Source organism: Coffea eugenioides, chromosome 4, assembly GCF_003713205.1.
Source record: "Coffea eugenioides isolate CCC68of chromosome 4, Ceug_1.0, whole genome shotgun sequence".
In the NCBI taxonomy this organism is placed as follows: Eukaryota; Viridiplantae; Streptophyta; class Magnoliopsida; order Gentianales; family Rubiaceae; genus Coffea; species Coffea eugenioides.
Window position 1 is genome coordinate 42730106 of NC_040038.1, and position 22405 is coordinate 42752510.

The following is a 22405-nucleotide window of genomic DNA, read 5'->3' on the forward strand; positions in this document are numbered from 1 at the left end:
AAAAATAAATTATATAATAGATAATATATTAGTATATACTTTACATATAATATACTTTATCGATAATATATTATATACTTTATAGATAATATATTTAATTATATTTTATATATACTTTATATATACTTTATAAATCATATATTATATAATTGTGCGTGCTTTATAAAATATATACTTTATAAATCATATATAATTATCTGATAACATAAATATGCAGATTATAATTATTTTACTTGACTTTCTGTATTGCATGTAGGGTTGACACCACGGGCAGAGCAATGGGGCGGGGGAGTGGGTGGGCTGGACTCTGGAGTGATTTTTCTCCCCCCCCCCCCCCCCCCCCAACTTTAAATGGGGCTGGGATAGGGGACGATACCCCCGTCTCATCCCTGTCCTGTCCCCTGCTTAAATATATTAATACAAATAAATATAATATAATACATAATCTAATAATAGTAAACCTAAAATATTAATTAGTTGTGTACGTGCCTATTACTTAGGATGTTGGTTATCTCTATTTTTTGTTTTATTTTGTTCTATGTTATATTAGAATGAAGGTTTGACATTTTTTTTTCAGGATGTTTCTTGATTTTTTTAAAATAACCGTCATTGTAAAGAATCAGATTGTGAAATAGAGGTGTTTAGACATTGACTTAGAAACTCCAAATTCACAGTTCAAATTTGGCATAGGCATATTTGTGGCCTGCATGAGCATTCCCAAGGGTCATTTATACAATCTAATTAAGCTTTCTAATTTTCTTGTGCTTTCTTAACATATTTCTTGTCCATTTTTTCCTTTTCCGACTTTTTAGCTCTCTTTTCTATTTTGTTCATCGAATTTAGCCTTGAGCTATTGGAGAGGGGTTTGGGAGTTAGGTTATGTTTCACTCTTTCAAGGTGGAATAAGTTCATCTCAATTTAGAAAAACAAAATAAAATCAAATTGTCACTTGCTGACACCCATTGGGGGAGTGGGGCGAGGAATAGAGCGGAGTCGGCCGGCGGGTGAGTTTTTTGGCAATAGGGTGCCTCCCTCGCCCCAAATTCGCCTCATTGCCATCCCTAATTGCACGAGCTCACAACTAATTCAGGTGATAATTTCTTTTTTGTTCTCTCTCTCACAATCAAACACACTTTCTATATTAATATAGAGTCTATTAGTGTTAAAAACTTCGTATTTAAAAACTAATCTAATATACTATGAAACGTAGTATTAGTATAAAATTATGTAATGTAAATGGAATTAAATGTTTGAATTCAGTGTTCCCATACAACTGATTACGAGACAGTTTTGACTTTATGAATTCAGTAATGTAAGACTTCAACACTTAAATTTTATTTTTCATATTTCAAACTTCAATTTTTAGTAGTATTATCAATTGCCTCTTCTAGTCTATTTGTTTTGTTATTCTATAGGTATTGAGGGTAATCTAGTTGATCAGCAAATTTAAAGTAGATTTTTATGGAAGGTGGGTAATCTAGTTTGAGTTGTAAAATTGAATTATAAATAAATTGTTGTTTTTGGGTCTTCTCTAGGTTTGGGCAGAAATTGCAAAATCCAATTACGAGAGACAGCTTCGCCACAGTGGAAAGCAGCCTCCACACTTGACTAATACAATCCATTAATTTGAGAATTGTGAAAGACAGGAGTGAACTGTCAAGTCAAACCACTCTACATTATTCTGTGTCTCACTCTCTTCAAATTTTTCTTATATGAGCAAAAATATTCGCTGTTTTATTAGCCAATGTTCAGTATATTAACATATTGACTCCCATCAAAAAATAACGTCCGACTTTCTAACAACTACATAATCCGCTGGCTGGTCGATTTCAAGCAAGAATTCCCTAGAAGGCTCTAATTTGCACAAAGATGCCCATATTGCCGACTTTTACGCCCTATATTTTGAGACAAGTATTAAAAAGATGATGTTAGACTTCCTAGGTTACTTCTTTGGCTGAAGATTGCTTTTGTATCAAAAAAAAAAAGAAGAAAGATTGCTTTATATTGTATCAAAGAAATTTCATAGAAACTTCAAAGATGATGTGGTTAGACTTGTCATTGCATATGTTATTCTTGCTTATCAATTGGATTCTGCAACAAGTACGACGAACTGTCTAAAGTTTGCGTAAGGATGAAGACAAAGGAGAGAGCACACACCATTTATGGCTGGGAATTTCGAGTGTTTTTGACCATTACATGCCAATGACAAGAGGACCGAATGAGTTCCTTCAAATTCAAGAGTTCATCTATCAGATAAAAAGTGAAGAAATTTGTATATCGCACATAGTGCCATAAGCAAAAGATACGCCTTTTGTGATGCACAAGGAATTTGATCCCACCTCAATGATGTCTGCCCACGTTCTTGAAAAAGTTGCCTTCCCCTTTTTATTGTAGCTTGTAGAATTTCCTATATAAATCCTAAAACCATGCAAGTTAGTTCAATGATCAAAGAGAAAATTTTGACAGACGGATAAAAATTTTGTCTGGAAAGTGGCAATGGAGAAGACTGAGAACCAGGCTACTAGTAATGGACCCAACTATAGAGGAATCAAGGCTATGCCTTTTGTCATAGGTATGTTTCTACACACACATGCTGATACAAAAGGTTATGTTTCTTTCATTAAGTAATCTTCATGATAAACATAGTTTCTGTAAAATGATAATCATCTCATCCCTGTTAATCACCTCATCCCAGTCATTCTTGAATTTCTGTAAAATGTTACGAGTTTTAAGCAGAAAAACAACTAGTTCCCAACAGAAAACGCTTTTTCTGACAACTGAATGCTGAAAGAACAAGCAGTCAGCCAGAGACCGTGAATACGACCAATTTGTTGCATACTGAATAATCACAATTTGTTGTCTGGACTTAGAGTAAAATTATGGGACAAACAGAAGATCGTATTCTAGAAAACAGAGGAGGCTTTCAAATGGAGGGCTAGCCACCAGAGTGCCTCCAATATTTACTGGCTATAAGAAATAGGAAGGCTGTTAATCAGCGTTTTTGCCTCAGTCAAAGACTGCAACTCTTTCCATAAGGGCCTGAAAAGGAGTCATGCTTCTTATTCAGGAATAACATTGTTGTAATGAAAATTTTGCAGGGAACGAAACCTTTGAGAAACTGGGAACAATCGGTACCTCAGCAAACCTCTTGGTTTACCTGACAAGTGTTTTCAATCTGAAGTCCATTACGGCGACGAATATCATCAACGTCTTCAATGGAACTTGCAATTTCGGTACCTTGCTTGGAGCCTTCCTGTCTGATACTTACTTTGGTCGTTACAAAACCTTGGGATTTGCTTCAGTATCCTCCTTTTTGGTATGAAAATTTGCAGTGCTATATCTTCGTGGTCATATCACTGCTTCAAACTCAACTTCATTCATCTAATTAGTAATAGTTGAATGCAAATCTAATTCTTGGTATCTTTCGAGTTCTCATTGCAGGGTATGCTTGTGTTAACTCTAACAGCAGCCATTTCAAAGCTGCATCCGCCTCAATGTGGAAGTGGAGGTGAAGAGGCAGGCAGATGCTTCAGTCCAACACCTTGGCAAATGGCATTTCTGTTAAGTGGCTTTGGATTACTAGTTGTGGGTGCTTCTGGCATTAGGCCTTGTAATTTGCCATTTGGGGCTGACCAATTTAATCCTAATACTGAGTCAGGGAAAAGTGGAATTAGCAGCTTTTTCAACTGGTATTATTGCACTTATACATTTGCAGTCATGATTTCATTGACCACGATTGTTTACGTGCAATCCAATGTGAGCTGGTCTCTAGGGTTGGCTATTCCAACAATTCTTATGTTCTTATCCTGTGCGGTTTTCTTTGCGGGAACAAGAATATATGTGCAAGTGATACCAATGGGGAGTCCTTTAACTAGCATTTCACAAGTTATTGTAGCTGCATTCAAGAAGAGACAAGTTGAGTTGCCAAAGCAACCGTGGATCTCACTTTTCAACCATGTTCCTTCCAATTCCATAAACTCTAGAATCGCTTACACCAAGCAATTCAGGTACTATGCTTGCAAGAATCACATCAGTTTTCTGAATTCATTTTGTATGTATTGTTTGCACCTGTAATTGTCTTCCAATAATAAGTGGTGGTCATGTTCAGGTTTTTAAACAAAGCAGCTGTTATAACATCAAATGACTCGATCAAAGCAGATGGATCAGCAGCAGATCCATGGAAACTTTGCAGTATCCAGCAAGTTGAAGAAGTAAAATGTGTAGTACGACTAATTCCCATATGGGCTGCTGGATTAATCTACTATGTTTCTGTGGTCCAACAACAGAACTATGCAGTCTTCCAAGCCCTTCAATCTGATAGACGCCTAGGAAAGAGCAATTTCCACATCCCAGCTGCTTCATACATCATCTTTGCTATGTTGACCATTACAATTTGGCTACCCATATATGACAGGATTTTAGTTCCATGGCTCAGAAGACTAACAGGGAAAGAAGATGGATTGACGCTCCTCCGGAAAGTCGGAATAGGCCTGATAATATCTGTTTTTGCCTCGCTCATTTCAGGCTTCATTGAGGACAGAAGGAGGATCATAGCTCTCACAGAACCAACACTGGGATCAGTTCCTGGCAAAGGTGCAATTTCTTCAATGTCAGCAATGTGGTTAATTCCTCAAGTTGCACTATCAGGACTTTCTGAAGCATTCGCCCTGATTGGTCAAAATGAACTTTTCTACAAGCAATTCCCTGAAAATATGAGGAGCTTTGCTTTAGCATTCTTGTTTGTGGGCTTCGCAGGGTCCAGCTATTTGAGTAGCTTCTTTTCATCAGTGATTCACAGGACAACAGAATGGTTGGGAGATGATCTTAACAAGGGGAGATTGGATTACTTCTATTACTCGATTGCAGCTCTAGAAATGTTTAACTTTGTCTCTTTTCTTATTTGTGCAAAGTGGTACAAGTACAAAGGATCAGACAGCAATCCTGGTGTGATGACCCTAGAAATAAACCATAATAATCAACATGAACAAATTCCTGCAGTCTGATGAAAATGCCATAATATTTTTTCTTCAAGCATGGAATGCCTCACGGGCTATGGGAACCAGGACTAAGGCTTCAGTCAGTTGTACGTAAGTTTAGTCAGTTGAATAAGAATTGCATAAGTTTAGTGAAGATTTACTGTTTCAAAGAAGAAATTAAGAGCAGAATTAACTTTTCTTAGTTATGTCCACTCAAAGCTTTGATTGCATCTCGTTGTCTTAATTTTCTGCATATATCCTTGGCTTGGTTCCTTTAGGATTCTACTAATTTAGCCAGAAAATAAGGAACTGCAGCAGATGATGTGCATCTCCTAGTGAGGCCATTTTCCTTCTTGATTTCTCAAAAATCACGAGCAGTAAAATTAATCGTTCCAAAAATAATTGATACTTCACAGCACCAAAGAGGAGAAATTTTGTCGAGTGACAACATTGACTGCACAATATTAAGGTTAATTACCAGTGACATGATGTTCCTTGTTCATGGCCAACAAGTATATGTTCTGTATCGAAGCCTCTTTCTAAAACAAGTAATTATAATAAGTTTTTTTCCATTAGGTGACAAAATAAGCACATTAAAAAAATGCAAAGTGGATAAATTATTAATGCTTTAAAATTGTCACCAACCTCTGAATTGCAATACTTTTGAACAAGAAATTTATCACATTGGACCTCACCTTATTTGGTGCATAAACCCCTGTAATAATAAGAGTTAATCTTACATACACTGACAGCATATATATTGTTACCACTAAAGGTACGAAACATTTGTAAAATTTAGATTTCAAATTTAAATTTAAATTTAAATTAATTATCATACATCCAATAGTGATAATGTTTACGCTACCGGTGTATACATTATCAATCATAATAATACTGTTCTAGTTACTGAGTAAAGATTATATATATGATCCAATAAATAATACAGCTATGCGCAATAAAAACCTAAACATCAAATCAGGTTGGTATCTAATGAGGTGGAAGATGCTGGAATCAAATAGAACAATAATGTATAGACAAACTACTTTCCTGATTAGAGTGCCATACTATTGGTCGAATATGACCTGTTTAATAAAAGTAAAATCAGTGTATATTATATTAAGTCAATTGTATGATATTTTAACGAAATTTGTAGAATTATATAACTGTATCAGAAACCGTTGAGACTGCCCGGCCTTACGGACTCCATCTTTTTTTTTTTTTTTTTTGTCGACACAGGGGTGTCCGGGTCAATCTTGACGGGGCCCGACTAATCCCCTGTAGCCCGGAAAGGGTGCCGGGGGTTGAACCCCTGACCTCCAGCATCCCAAAGAAGAGGATGACCACCGGACCAAATGACCAGTGGCGACTCCATCTAATATGGTTGTTGTAAAAAGTTCAAGCGTGCGCCAATGTGGGATGTCACAAGCACTTTTTGGCACTGCACTTATCTATGTAGGATGATGTTCCACAGACAAGTTAGAGATTTTAGAGAGAGAAAGCAAGCTAAATGTAAGTGTGGAGAGAGAGTGAATCAAAAGTCCTTTACCCTTGCATGTATCATATATGAGAGTATTTATAATGTTCGTTCTTTTGTGGCTAGTTTGGGAGTTGAAGACAGAAAAGAAAACAAGATAAATCTTAAATTATGGGAGAAAAGAAAGGGTGAGCAAAGAAGCGCAAAGATTTTAATGTTGTTTGAAAATTTATAGAAGAAATGAGACGATTTTGGGGATGATTTTGTGATTTTGGGAGTTTATGATTTTAATTTTTTCTCTTTTTGGGAAGGGTTGAGTTGGGTCATAGATGATAAGATGAGAGAGATTATAAATAGGAGGTCTTGATTTCAAAACATTCCACTTTTTAAAAAAAAAGTTTAGAAGTCATTCAAAAAAATTTTATAATGGACAAAGTTGGTATTTTGAAAAAATTATACAAAGCTTTGTTCAAATTTCCATCCAAATCTGGCCATAAATTAGGGCAGAAAACATTTTGGCAATGGGAGGGAAAGAAATCTGTCCAATTCTTTTATTTTCTTTCCCACGGTTTCTCCCAAACAACAGAAATTAAAAGTATCCCTCCAAAACTTTTCTTTTCTTCTTGTTTCTTGCTTCCTGTTAGTGCCCAGCACTGTTCATACATAGTATTAATTGCTAAGTTGTTATAAATTAACCATTTTTAATATGTTTAACTTTAATGTTTGTCTTACCATTAGTACATTAAATTTTGTGAAATAGCATTTTGAGTTCTTTTTATATTAATTTTTGTGTAAAAAAATAAAAATTATAGAACACAAAAAAGTTCCCATGCATTTTACTGTCACTCTTTTTTCTCAATATCCCATCAAACATGTAGTCTATACTAGCACAAGTATTTGTTCACGTGGTAATTTTGAACCAAAAGTAAGAGCTTTAATAGCATCATGCCTAAGATTTAAATCCCATCATGAAGAAATATTTTTTTCTGCTCCTCCAATACAACGCTAGCTGAAGTCAAATGCACTGATTTTGTTTACTACTTATAGTCGGTTAATTACGACTGTGCCCCTCCTATAAAAGAAAAGGAAAAAATAGAAACAAAAAAAATAGGGAAAGTGGAGTAATCAGCGTGGACTTTGAGACACACGCCAACATAGTTTAGGCAAAATAAGAAAAAAAAAAGATTAATATTTCCTACACTAATAATATATACACTATCAGCGTTGAATGAATGACAACTATTTAAATCTTGAATTTAAAATTCAATTTTTGTACACATGTTATAAATCTAATAATGATAGTGTGTCAGTGTACGGAGCATGAAGCCATTGTGTTGTGCCTCCCTACAATTTGGCATGGCATGAAAGAAAATTGAAAGATGAGGGGACCTTCTCTAATTTTACACGATAAAACTTCAAGTTTTGCAATTCAAACAATATTCTTCTTTCTCTATCTCTCTCTTTTTTTTTTATTTGGGGGGGGGAGGTGTGGGGTGTTTCATGTTTGTGTGGTTGGGAGAGGTGGACAGAAAAGGTTGGAGGAAAATCATAAAGAGTCAAGTGACCAATTTCCTTTATTTATCCTTGGTCCCCATTTCATGCTTCCAAAAATAGGCCAGAAGAACAACTTTTGGAAAAGGGTCCTAGTCTAATTCACTAAATTCTTCCAATTCATATTCGGAATATCCACCATTGTACTGTTGATTTTCATACGAAAGTCCGCCAACCATTCGTTCATTTATAGTCAACCATTCCATCAGAAATGATCAAACCTCTTTTGAAAGCTTGCCTCCAGGCATCAATTTCCGGGATACATCTACATGAAGGGAAGGGGTACTTTAAACATGTGTTGATGAAAGTTCACAAATGAATCTACAATATTGTGAATATCTAATGCAAACTATTGAAACTTAGATAAAAAGGTTAACAAACAAGGGCCAAATTTAGACAAAAAGATTAACAAAAAAAAGACCTCATGGAAGCAGTCCCATGCTCGAGAAATATGCCTTCTTAAAGTTGCCATAAAACCGCAAATTCGATCGACATGAAACCACTTAGCTGCTCCCAAAGGTTAGCTCGAGCGGTCCGCTCTTCCTCTTTAGAGTATGGTGGATTTACCTGGTTGTCCAGGGTTCGAGCCCCCTTGCTACCGTGTTCGAGTGGAGTGGGGCCTTCTCTCCGGGTCGGAGTAGGATTAGTCGGGGTCCGTAAGGATTGACCCGGATACCCACTCCGTCAGAAAAAAAAAAAAAAAAAACCACTTAGCTTACATGAATTGGCACTCGTATCTCATTTTCATGGATAAGGTTTTCCAATTAACGGTAAAAATGATGAGGCTTTACGGCCAGAATGAGAAGATTTGATGACAATAATATACCTTGCACACTTGCGTGTGTCAAATTAAATCAAAACAATGTTTACATTTTACTCGCTGAAAGAAGGTAGACAACAAATATAACACGTCTCGGAAACCAAAGTCGGCATCAAATATAGGAAAAAGAATATTTTTTTTTTTTTTTGGGATAGCACTAGCAAGTTACCGACCAAAGAGGTAAAGATGTTCTCTGGTGTGTTAGACGTAATGAACCTTTCATCTCAGACCTAGCAAAACAATACCACGTGGTACCCCATGAAACAGGGTTTCATGTCCTCGTGAGTCATGGTAGCCAAACTCGAATTTATCCTTGGAAAGAGCAACCGTCCAAGAATCTCTATGTCTTCTTATTCATTTATTTATATATTTAGGACAAGATAATCACCTCAACCATTAATTAATTGATTAGTTTGTTCTATTGATATTGATGTCCATTCTCAGTAGAGTCTCAATGATTGATGCTTTCGTGGACAGATGTTTTTCCACCGATTGGATACCCCCATTTGAGTAATGTAATTTCAGTCCAAAGACTTTACCAGACATCCACAAAAAAAAAAAGGGACAAATATCCTATTGAGACATCAAAATGGTAGGAAGAGGCTGGAGGAGGCTACCGATAGTTTGAAGTTGGCAAGTTGACTGTCCTAACCGGCCTGCATTGAATATAGAAGAATCCATGAAATGATTTATGGGAAAATAACTAAACAACATAGAGCAAAAAGATATTGCTCCATACTGTTATCATAAATAAACTCTTAAATTTGGATGGTTGCCTTCTAGGGTGTTTCAAGGAATAAAATTATTAAGCAGTTTTATAGAAGAATATGTATGTGAGGTAAAAAGGTAATCAGAGAATGTGTTTAAATTTGTCTAAAACATGTTTTCTAAACGCATGAGCAATTGAGGCTATGATCTCCTTAAATAGGGTACTTCTAGGATGAAGAAACCAGTTCCTGGTACAAGTTCATAAATACTTTAGTTGACCATTCCCCTTACTAGCTTGTATGCTCGGTCTGTATACACACTATTGAGAAACATACATAAACTTGAAATCAAGCAACTGCCTTTAGAGCTGAGAGCAATGAAGAATCATGCGCAGAAACAGAAAGACACAAAGCATGAGCCAAATTATCAAGGAATCAAGGCTATGCCCTTTGTCGTAGGTACATCAATTTGATGCTTAATGGTTCTGATATAAATAATTGCATTTGTTGGGTAGTAGAAGCATGAGAGTTTTAACAATATTCTACCATGCAGGAAATGAGGCTTTTGAGAAGCTTGGAACAATTGGATCCTCATCCAATCTCTTGGTTTATCTGACTTCTGTTTTCCATATGAAGACCATCACTGCCACCAATGTCATCAACATCTTCAATGGCACTTGCAACTTAGGTACTCTGGTTGGAGCTTTCCTTTGTGATACTTACTTCGGTCGCTACAACATGCTGGGCTTTGCTTCAGTTTCCTCTTTCTTGGTGAGCAACTGAGCATTATTCTTAACAGTTACAGCTGAGGAGACCGTGGCCTAGTGATTAAGGTTAAGATCTCAGAATTTGAAAGTTTTAGGTTTAAATCTCTCTTTCCCCTCCCCACTTCTTAAATCCCACCCATCCCCCTGCTCTGAGGAAAAAAAAAATTTCCTTAACAGTTAGTATAAATTTAGACCTTTTTACCATGCTTAAGAGTACAACTTCATGTTCTGAAAAGAATTTTTTTGATCCTAATATTAGAGTATGTAGTAAGTAAGAATATTGATGATTTTTTGTTAATGACCCTTGTGGTGCAGGGAATGCTTATGCTTACACTAACGGCAGCAGTCTCCGAGCTGCACCCTCCGGCGTGCGGCGAAGGAAGCAGATGTGCTGGTCCATCACCGGGACAGATGATATTTCTGATAAGTTGTCTGCTGCTCCTAGTGGTAGGGGCTAGCGGGATAAGGCCATGCAATTTGGCCTTTGGAGCTGATCAATTCAATCCAAATACAGAATCAGGGAGAAGGGGGATCACCAGTTTCTTCAATTGGTACTATTTGACCTATACTTTTGCCATGATGGTGTCTCTAACAATAATAGTTTATATTCAATCGGATGTGAGCTGGTCGATTGGATTCGCCATTCCAGCATTTTTGATGTTTTTATCGTGTGCACTCTTCTTCTTGGGTACGAGGATATATGTCTGTGTGTTGCCAGAGGGAAGTCCAATGTCTAGCGTGGCTCAAGTTGTAGTTGCTGCAATCAAGAAAAGGAAATTGAAGCAGCCAGACGATCCTAAGGTGTCTCTTTTTGACAGTTTTTCTACTGCCAGTTCTATCAATTCAAGGCTTCCTTATACGGACCAGTTCAGGTAATCATGATATATATACTTTGTGCAGAAAAAATTTCTCTCTCAAGGACAATGGTCAATTGTTCAGTCCAAAATAGTAAAATTCTCGTGCACTAGATTTAGTTTTCGTAGTACTGCAGTTAACAATAAAGATCACTTTTTGTCACATCAGATTTCTCGACAAAGCTGCAATCATAACCCCTGAAGACGAAATAAATTCGGATGGATCACCAGCAAATCCATGGAGACTCTGCAACATTCAGCAAGTGGAGCGAGTTAAATGCATATTGAGAGTAATTCCCATATGGATAGCATGCATCGTCTACTTCATTTCAGTAGTTCAAATCCAGAACTATGTTGTTTTTGAAGCCCTTCAAGCAGACAGGCGTTTTGGCACCAGCGAATTCAAGATTCCTGCAGCTTCTTACATCGTTGTAGCCATGCTAGCCCTCACGATCTGGGTCCCGATTTACGACAGATTAATAGTTCCATGGCTGAGGAGGGTTACTGGAAAAGAAGATGGCCTAACAATCCTGCAAAGAATTGGAATTGGATTTGCATTTTCTGTTGTGACTATGATCGTTTCAGGCTTGGTGGAAAGCAAAAGAAGAAGCATCGCCCTCTCTAAGCCAACAATCGGGTTTGAACCGAAAAAAGGTGCCATTTCTTCCATGTCAGGTTTATGGCTATCTCTGCCATTGGTTTTGTCCGGGATTTCAGAAGGATTCGCCATCATAGGAGAAAATGAATTTTTCTACAAGCAATTCCCTGAGAACATGAGGAGCATTGGGATGGCTTTCATATTTGTTGGCACTGCAGTAGCGAGTTATTTGAGTAGTTTGATATCATCAATTATTCAAAGCATAACAGGCAGGAGTCATGGAGAAAGCTGGTTAGCTGAAGATCTCAACAAGGGAAGATTGGATTACTATTATTACTTGATAGGAATTTTGCAGTTCTTGAATTTGATTTATTTTCTAGTCTGTGCGAGGTGGTACAAGTACAAAGAGGCAGAGGACGTTTCTGAAGTGGCCATGGTGAAATTGCAGTCTGAAGAGAAAGATATTGTTTGAGATTTGTAAATGATTTTATACATGGATCCAATTTTCATTCATGATTGGGAGAAGGCAAACCAATCATTTGGCTTGAATCAGAGCCATTTATCTTTTGGCTTGAATTTTAACATGTGAAAATTGAGTAGTAATTTCAATTGCAATGTGTACATGAGGTCATAGCTTATTCAACATGAGTGCTACAATATAATGAGCCTTGAAATTCTAATCACTGCATACTTTAAGGTTTTTTTTATGTGCAATTATACTTATGGAAGGATTATATTGTATACAAATTTGAAAAAATTCACCTGAATTGGAGATTTATTTTTCCAATTATTAGTTTAACTGCATTATGCGTCAATGGATAGATATATAATATCATGAAGATATAGTATACAAGTTTTAATATTAGCACATCCTAAAGAAGTTGAGACTATGCTCAATTCAAGCATGTTTAATGAGCCAAAGTGCTCTACAGTCCTAGTTTAGTAGTCCCACATCGGTCTGGGAGGGGTTTGGGCTGTATAGTTAAGCCCCTGGTTGCCTTCAAGAGTTGCCGGCTTTTGGAGGTTAATCTGGGATTAGGTTTAATTAATTCAACAAAAGTCATTACTGGAGTTGAAAAAAAATGAGCCAAAGTGCATTTCATGAAATGAATTAAGTTATATAGCAACTTTACTCAATTTTGGGTGAATTGCACTCAATTCCCTGCATTTATAAATTTTCTCACTTTGCCCCCCACAATTTTGTTGATCAACCTTTAACCACACCTTTCGATTGAAATTGTAGAGATTGTGTGTATTTGAAATTTTTTTTGAGGTGTTTTTAGAGTATTTTACTGTACCCTCTGAAAACAAAAACAAATTTACGAAAAACTCCACAATCCATGCAGAGGAGTAAGTATTATTAATTGTATAGACTTTTTCGTTTTTTTTTTTTTACTTTTCTTGTGGTTTATTGTCCTCTTCGATCTTTCTTCTCCTTTCTTTAACTTTAGTTTAACCTTCATATAGCATGAATATGAGCTTCACATTCTAAACGAGTAAATCTAGAACAAAAAATATTCAGAGCCACCTACCCTATACTTGCCGTACTATCCAAGGTACCAGATATGGGCATTTTTTTTAAAATTTTTTAAAAAAAAAAAAAAAGAAAGAAATTAACCCATATTGTATTTTTGGTCAAAAGATTATTCAATTAACATTTTCGTCCAAATATAGATATAGACATGCTACTGCTAGGATTGTTTGCAATTGCTTAAAATCAGTTGAATAGCTTTTCTTTAAGCGAAAAATATCTTGACTTGTTTTCAATCACTTTTTCCTTTTGCAATTAGAAACAGCTTTGCCTATTTAAACATGAAAGAAAAGAATTGTCATTTTTATCAATTACAGAAATGAGGGGAAAAACTATAAAAAAAAAAAAGGCTTTATAGAAGTAGTCAACGGAGTTATAAATTAGGCCTAGTTTGGGAGATTATGCAAGAAAGGGAAAATATATAACAATTAAAAAAAAAAAAGAGTGAGGGTTGGAAAATCCTATAATACCTTTCTCATCTTCATTGGAGTTTCAGATTCGTATAGGATGATGTTTGACTGACGCTATTATTATCATCTTTCATTCCAACTTTTTTGGGAAAAATGTAGTGTATGGGAATTTTATAAAGCTTCCTTTTTCTGCCTACAAAAATTTTACAAATTGACTGCTCCCGCTTGTCTATTATTTCCCATATTCCTCTACCCATTTCTCATAACAAGTCAACGTTGAGGGAGGATTTGAAAAGGCCTGAGGACAATGCGGAGGGATTGAATACCATCGAATTAAACGGATGCCTACCACCCGCTGACTGACGACGCATCATTCTATCGTTGCCGTGATCATTCATAACTCCCAAAAGTATACAGAGACGAACCCACCAGATGCTTTAAGCCAAGAAGAAAGAAAAAGTTGCGTTGAATCACATGGTGGCAATGGACCATAATCTCTATCAATAGGTACTGGGAATGGAAAGCAAGTCAAAGAGATATCAATGGAGCCATGATACCTGCCGACCTTAGTTTGAATTTCTTATTTTATAACCAGTTCCCTGTTTTATTAGAGCCTAATCCCATGGTTTGCAGAACAGAGTCTTTCCTCAAGATTTTTGGAAAAGATCTTTTTTTTATTATTATTATTTTATTGTGTCTATGATTACGAGATATAGGACTCTCAACGAATCTAATCAATCCAAATACTTTAGTGTTCAAATTTGTTTGATTATATTAACAAGTTTAGAATTCTGTTTAAACTTGACTTGTCTATTTACCAAATCGAATTCAAACAAGTTTTTACTGAGTCGAACTCGAGTAACTCGAGTTTTTTTTATTACTTATGAATTCTAATTTGTTCTAATCAAATCAAGTTGGAGTCGAACTTAAAATTTTACAAGCACAAAAAGCTGTTCAAGTTTGATTTAATTAATTCATGAATCGGGTTCGAACGAGCTCTTGTCGAAGCGCATTCGATGGAGTATCGAATAGTTTGATTCATCTCTCAATCTTAGCAAGATAAGCATATCAATAAGAAAGATGGTTCTATTTTAAAACTTTAATATGATCATCCACACTATTAACCACACACATGTTGGGTGGTGTTTAAGGTTCAAACCATTTCTTCATCATTAGGATTAGTTATTGACATAGTGCAAAGCTCATGTAATCACTGGAATGTTGAACGAACTGATGTGCTAACAGAATACGGATCAAAAGCGCATATATGTCTATGTCATTCACTTTCATAGCCAATATGAAGTTGAAAAGTTGCATTTTCCATAAATTTATTGAAAAAATCAAACATTTAATGACACCTAAAAACAGAACAATATTTTAAAAAAAAATGCTTGCCTGAGCTTACGAGTCCGAATTTGATTGGTGAAATTTTAAAAGATATGGGAAATTCCTTCTGATACTGTGATAATTTATTCTGCATGACGACAATATTAGAATTTCAAAAACTGCTCTTAATGACACAATCGGAAGAAAATTTGAGTTGTAAACTTTGACTATGCTATTTGACTAAAAGCACAAAAGACACACTACGGCAATATGAAAACTCTTATATCTATTTGGATACACATGAATTGTATAAGAGTTACCTCCGCAGCTTGCTAAGAACAAGAATTCTTGTGGACTAAACGTATTAGGGTTTTCATTTGCATTTTGATTACTTGGCTATAGTTTTTTTTTTAAAAAAAAAAAGGCTAAGTAATTTTTTTTATTAAATTTTTTTCTAGCAGGGGAACTATAGTTAGTTTTTTCAACGCGGAGATCATAAAGATTTCGTTGTATAAGTAGGTTTATATTTTTTTTTTAAGGCTAATTAGTTTTTTTATTAATTTTTTTCCCTAATAGGGGAATTGGAGTTGGTTTTTTCTTTGCGAGATTGTAAAGATTTCATTTGATAAGCAGGTTTATATGTATAACACATGAAATTAAATAAAAAGTTTAATTATTTGTCATACATATTCAAACTCTTTAGAGCAAACAAGTCACTGTTAGAAAAATTATCCACTTGCTTATGCATATTTAGTGGCAGCAAATTTCAAGGTGAAAATGAAGTAGAAAGTTTTTCAACCATTGTCTCCAAGGGAAGTGGCTGAAATGGTGGAACCCCCCACCTTGTCTTCTCAAAACGACCTCCCACGACGTCGTCTAAAGACTAGTTTATGATAGAGCATCCCACTATATGGGATTATTTTTTGAACCTAGGACCTCTAATTTTTGAGGAGCATGATTAATATTAAATTAGTCATTTTTTACTCTTTTAATTTTAGTCAAATTTAATGTAGAAAAATAAGAACGAAGAGAAGTTAAACATATTCATCTTCCATCTAGCTGAATTGGAGTCCATATATGGCAATAAAATAAAATATTAGAATATGCTTTTCCAAAATGTTTTGTATCAAATTAATTGCCATGTGGGAACTTCACCAGGAATAATAAAACATAGCAAATAGATTAATCAACCAAAATTCAAAAGAATGAACATGCATCAATAACTGATTAAAGTTGAGTAATCATTTTTCTAAATTAATTACCAACCACAAGTGTAATCAACCTTAGGCATTAATTGATTAAAGTAATCTTGTTAATATGATAACTTAGTATCAAAAAATCCCCCCCTCCCCACTTTTTATTGGCTTCTGTATTGCCATTTTCCCTATTTAGTTTTACTTTTAAAGTAATTAACATTATTTACAACTTCAGTTAATTAATGCTGATCAGGCATCATTAATCAATCTAAAATAATCATTTTGTTCTTATATCTTATCGTTTTAATTACTAGACGTTTTATGAATTTCATTTTGAACTCGGTATCTATTGAAAAAAAAGAATAAAATCATTGAGGAAAAAATGGATCTGGACCATATTTTTAATAAAATCATTAACAAACATTTCAAAGAAGTAATTGATTGAACCATCAACAATAATTCTACTAACCCTTCTTGGATTTCGAAAAGGAACAATAAACATCGCCAATTTTTATGGCCTGAACCATAATGTAAAATGGAAGTGAATAAAGTATATAGGGTTAAACATCAAAAAGACTTTATGGTACACCTAATATACAGAAAAACTCTCCGTGATTTCAAAACATACAAAACGACACCTCATGTTTTGAACTAAATTGTAAACTCACAAAATTGGTTAAACTTAACGGAATCCGGTATATTTAACGAAAAACTTAATTGAATCCGGTAAGTTTAACAATCGAAACCATCATTTTCGTTAAGTTTAACGAATCCTGTTAGTTTACAATTTAGTTCAAAACATGAGGTGTCGTTTGTATATTTTGGAACCAAGAAGGACTTTTCTGTATATTATGTATACTTCAGGGGGCTTTTTTGTTTGTAACCCAGGTATATATAACAAAAGTATAAATCAAAATTGTATTGAACTCGATCATCCGATCTCCTAAATGATCCCTGCTACTACACCTGAACATCTGTCCATCTCCATAACGCATCGTAACTCGTAAGGTAAGCATTGCATTTACTCTGTTTGGTCGATCCATTATGGTGGCCATGTCAAATCAGTATTAGTGTATAAAAGAGAACAATAACTATGTCCAGGCAGAGCAACTTGAAAATGTTGATTTTCATATTGAATTCAATCTGCAAACCAATTCTATCATGATATATAAACAAAATTGTAAACAATAATGGCATTAGAACAGGAGCCAATAATTGGTCCATCAAGAATTAGATTATTTTTTATACATCAAGAAATATGTTTAACTGACATGTATATAAGAAAATTTTATGCGAATCAATTATTTACACGTTGCTACTATCATCAATGGAAAAACAGATGTATACAAGTCAATTTAACCGGGTTGACAATTCCAATATTAGTCCAAGTTGATACTCATGCCCACACGCCACACCTAAGATTTTGTACACCATACACAACGTCGCAAATGTCAAACTCCACCCAGCCTGCCTGCCAAGAGAAAAGTTGAAAATTTTCGACTTGATTTGATTTGGAGGGATTTCGGCCCATAAATAATGCACGTAAAGGTCCCAGCAACATGCAGTACAACTTCTTTAATCTATCTTCTGACTATTTGCGTCATCATAACATGCACTTCAGTTCTTAAGATAGCAAAGGGGAAAAAAAAAATTTGTTTTGTTTGGAGGAAAGGACTCATCTTGAAGCAGAAACCATGAAGAATCATGAGCAAAAGGCCACAAGACCAGAGCCCAAATATAGAGGAATTAAAGCTATGCCCTTTGTCATAGGTTGGTAAATTTGATGCTTCTTGTACTATTTCTGCACATAGATAAGTGTATGTCTTGGCGTACTTTGGATAACCTAACCACGGGATGAATTTTGTATGCAGGAAATGAAACTTTTGAGAAGCTTGGAACCATTGGAACCTCATCCAATCTCTTGATTTATTTGACTTCTGTTTTCCACATGAAGACCATCACTGCCACCAATATCATCAACATCTTCAATGGCACTTGCAACTTTGGTACTTTGGTTGGAGCTTTCCTTTGTGATACTTATTTCGGCCGCTACAACATGCTGGGGTTTGCTTCAGTTTCTTCTTTCCTGGTAAGCATTAGTCCATTGATTACTCATCTAAATAGCATTTTTCTCCATAGCTCGATCGAGTTCGGGTTTTAATTAAAGCTTCTTGTAATTCTTGGATCATTTTGAAGGACATGATCATTTCAATTCTGAGTACCCTCTTCTGCTCTTCTGCAGGGCATGTTGATACTTACGCTAACAGCTGCAATCCACAATCTGCACCCCCCTGCATGCGGCGATGGCAGCATATGCGCCAGTCCAACACAATGGCAGATGGCATTTTTGTTAGGCGGTTTTGCACTGCTAGTAATAGGGGCTAGCGGCATTAGACCATGTAATTTAGCCTTTGGAGCTGATCAGTTCAATCCCAAAACAGAGTTTGGGAGAAGAGGGATCAATAGTTTCTTCAACTGGTATTATTTGACCTACACTTTCGCCATGATGGTGTCACTCACAATCATAGTCTACGTTCAATCCAACATGAGCTGGTCTATTGGATTAGGGATTCCAACGTTTCTCATGTTCCTGTCTTGTGCACTCTTCTTCTTGGGCACAAGAATTTATGTTATAGTTTTGCCGGAGGGAAGTCCATTGGTCAGTGTAGCTCGAGTTGTAGTTGCTGCAATCAGGAAAAGGAAATTACAGCTGCCAATGGAACCTAGGCAGTCCCTTTTTAGAAGTTTCTCTACCGCAAGTTCCATCAATGCAAGGCTTGCTTATACAGATCAGTTCAGGTAATAATGGACTCACCATTTTTTTTTTCATATTCTACAACTCATATCACATGCTGCTGGTTAGTACTACTAGTACTATCAAATTAGTGTATATAATATAAACCCAAAATTTATTTTTTTTTTTTTAAAAAAATGATATAATGATTTTAGCCTTTATATGTAATCAAAGTTCCCAAAATAGGCCCACCTCTATTCTCTTTGCCCCTTTTCAATATCATGTTTTGGTTACAATTCTCAATCCTTTCTTTTACCATGAAATCCCTTCCATTGCCCTTCCCTTCAGTCCGATTTGAACAAATAAACAAATGTGATTTGTGCACATTGCAAGCAGTAATTAATATAAATTAAATTGAAATTGTACCTATTAATAGTTTTGGGGCAAAGAGCCAATTATTGATAGTTCAACAGGGGCAGTATGCAATTAACTAAAAATTCATACTGCTCTGCTTTTATTGTTTGGTTCAGAAGAGGGAACTCTTGAGCTGGTATGGAAAATTGACAATTTTCCAGAATCACGAAGAAATACCATCTTTTCTCCTGTCCCTGTCGATAGAACTGATATTTAATTTCATCAGTTGCTCCAAAAGGATAATAGTAAATTGCTGCAAAGTCTAAAGGAGAATTAATTATTTCAAGATGGACCTGCCTAACACCTATCCTATTTTCGATAAATGAGCACAATGGACCTCAAACTTTTAGCAAATTATAATTTGTCATTCTTATATATCTTTTTCCTTTTTCTTTTTTGGTTGAACTTGTGCTCAAGTTTACTAGTTTTGTCCACCAAAAGTAAAAAGCACTGATTCAAATCTCTTTTGATACATGATCAAATCCGAGCAAATCACTCTAAAAGGCCCTTAATATCTTTCACAAACATGCCAGGTAGTTCTCAAAGTAATCACTAAATACTGCAGTTTCCAAGTTTCCTTGGGCAGATTAAATTGAATTGAAATTGTGAATTTAATAATGATTGCCCACAATTGTTTAGTCCATTGCTTCACAAATTCTTTTGGAGAATTTCATAAAATTTTGTTTAATGCCTGATAATCTTACGCCATGTTTGATAATTCAATCCAGCACTTAAATTTAATGGATTCATATCTTAATATGTTCAGACGCATTTGATAACCAAAAATTGAATATCTGAATTAATTAAGTGACATTGAATTTCCTAAGCAAAACTTGTTCCAAAAAATAAGTGATATGGTATTCAGTTATTACTAAATGTGATGTACACCCAAATATATTTGATTTAATATTTAACAATTCAATAATTTAATGAATTTATATTTCAGATTTCAATTTTCGAACTTCAGTTTTATCAAACGTTAATGCATTTCAAGGTGAAAGATCAGAGTTTACAGAAGAACTATGCATTTACTTTACAGACGAACCAATATCTTGGCTTAATCAGTGGATAAATGTTTTGCATTAACAAGCAAGATGGTTTTGAATTCAGATTTCTCAACAAAGCTGCAATCATAACATTTGAAGATCAAATAAACCCAGATGGATCAGCTGCCAATCCATGGAGACTTTGCGATATTCAGCAAGTTGAGGAAGTGAAATGCTTGTTAAGAGTGATCCCAGTTTGGATTGCAGGCATCATCTACTTTGTTTCTGTGGTCCAACAGCAAAACTACGCTGTATTTCAAGCCCTTCAAGCAGACAGGCGGTTTGGCAAAAGCAAGTTCAAGATCCCTGCAGCTTCTTACATCGTAATCGCGATGTTAAGCCTTACAATCTGGATACCAATTTGGGATAGAATCGTGGTTCCATGGCTGAGGAAACGCACAGGACATGAAGGTGGCCTCACAATCCTGCAAAGAATGGGAATTGGCATGGCATTGTCCATTTTAACCATGGTTGTATCAGGCTTGGTTGAAAATAAGCGACGAACGATTGCCCTTACTAAGCCAACACTAGGGATTGAACCACGAAAAGGTGCCATTTCTTCAATGTCAGGTTTTTGGCTAACTCCACAATTGGCTTTTTCAGGGCTGACTGAGGCATTTACGATCGTTGGCGAAAATGAATTTTTCTACCAGCAATGCCCTGAAAACATGAGGAGTATTGCCATGGCATTTGTATTTGTTGGGATTGCAGGATCGAGTTATTTAAGTAGTTTATTATCATCAATAGTCCAAAGCATATCAAGTAGAAGCAATGGAGAAAGCTGGTTAGCAGAAGATCTCAATATGGGAAAGTTGGATTACTTCTATTACTTTATAGCTGTGCTGGAGCTCCTGAATTTGATCTACTTTCTGGTCTGCGCCAAGTATTACAAATACAAAGAAACAGACACCACCCCTGAGGTGGCCATGGAGAAAGGAGTGCAATCTGAAGAAAAGGCTGTTGTTTGAGAAATTAAAGAACTTGAGCAGGCAGATGATAAAGTATTTGCACCTCCAACCTGGATCAGTAATGGGGAAATGGGAAAGGAATTTTACATTTGCCACAACATTTTTTTAGTACTGGTCTTTCTGGAATGCAATTTTTAGGCAACTAGTCGGAGCCATTTTTTCTGGCTCCAATGTCATTTGAGCTGTGTTTTACTTTCAACAGCCTGAAATAAAGAAGAATGTGTTGCAGTAATTCATTATTCCAATAAGCCTTGTTAAATACCCGCATCGATTGGCCCTTCCATGTCTCTATACTTGAGAAGCAATGTCTGTGAAATCTGAATTACAGGGCGAATAAGGTAAGGCTTGCTCGCATGTAAAGTTGATTGAATGATTTTCTCTACTGCAAAAATGTTCTTTGAGTTTTGGTTCGATAAATTCTGTTAAAAGATTGTGAAGGGGATGGTGGAATGGTTTTTCTGCTACAAAAGTCCTTTCAGTTTTTTTTCCCCTTTATGGATTATCTATGAAATGAATTTTCTTGTAGATTAAATGTCTTGGTGTAGTCATTAAGTATCTAAATATGCTTCAGCTCGAGCTTGACAAAAATCTAAAGCTCTCCAATTCAGCTCAAAAAAATTAAACTCTATCTACTTCAATTAGAAAGTTTTAGCTATACTTCCAAGTGCAATTGTACTCACTTTTGTATTTAATGTTGTGGTAAATGCACACAAAAAAAAAAATCATATTTCATACAAAGTGAATACAAATGCCAATTTGCGATAACAGCCTAAAATTAATACAGATCTTTTGTTCCACGTCCTATTTCCACTCTCTACTCCACTTTTTGTTAAATTGCTATTTTCCTTCTATAAACATCATTTTTTGTCTTATTATCAAATAACTACTAACACAGTAAAAAATAAATATAAACATCTCAAAAAAGTAATATATAATAGAAAATCAAAAAATATAGCAGAAAATTCATTTAAAAAACCTCATTTTTTGTGTATTTTGATTTTTTGATTTTGTCAAATTTTGTGTATTATTTAGT

At 35.4% G+C, this 22405-nt stretch overlaps 3 protein-coding genes across 3 annotated transcripts; all 3 read left to right on the forward strand.

Moving 5' to 3' along the window:
• Positions 1-2458: 2458 nt before the first annotated feature.
• Positions 2459-5220, forward strand: LOC113768316 (protein NRT1/ PTR FAMILY 2.11-like). The gene is made up of 4 exons (XM_027312616.1): positions 2459-2572; positions 3099-3316; positions 3442-4007; positions 4109-5220. Exons 1-4 carry the CDS (start codon positions 2497-2499, stop codon positions 5001-5003), a joined length of 1755 nt encoding a protein of 584 aa, XP_027168417.1. The 5' UTR covers positions 2459-2496; the 3' UTR covers positions 5004-5220.
• A 4685-nt stretch (positions 5221-9905) lies between these two features.
• LOC113769423 (protein NRT1/ PTR FAMILY 2.10-like) lies at positions 9906-12406 on the forward strand. The gene is made up of 4 exons (XM_027313869.1): positions 9906-9987; positions 10082-10299; positions 10611-11167; positions 11319-12406. Exons 1-4 carry the CDS (start codon positions 9906-9908, stop codon positions 12217-12219), a joined length of 1758 nt encoding a protein of 585 aa, XP_027169670.1. The 3' UTR covers positions 12220-12406.
• A 5488-nt stretch (positions 12407-17894) lies between these two features.
• On the forward strand, positions 17895-21774 carry LOC113768561 (protein NRT1/ PTR FAMILY 2.11-like). The gene is made up of 4 exons (XM_027312967.1): positions 17895-17980; positions 18082-18299; positions 18453-19009; positions 20469-21774. The coding sequence occupies exons 1-4, from the start codon at positions 17905-17907 to the stop codon at positions 21370-21372; spliced, it is 1755 nt and encodes a 584-aa protein (XP_027168768.1). The 5' UTR covers positions 17895-17904; the 3' UTR covers positions 21373-21774.
• The last annotated feature ends 631 nt before the right edge of the window (positions 21775-22405 follow it).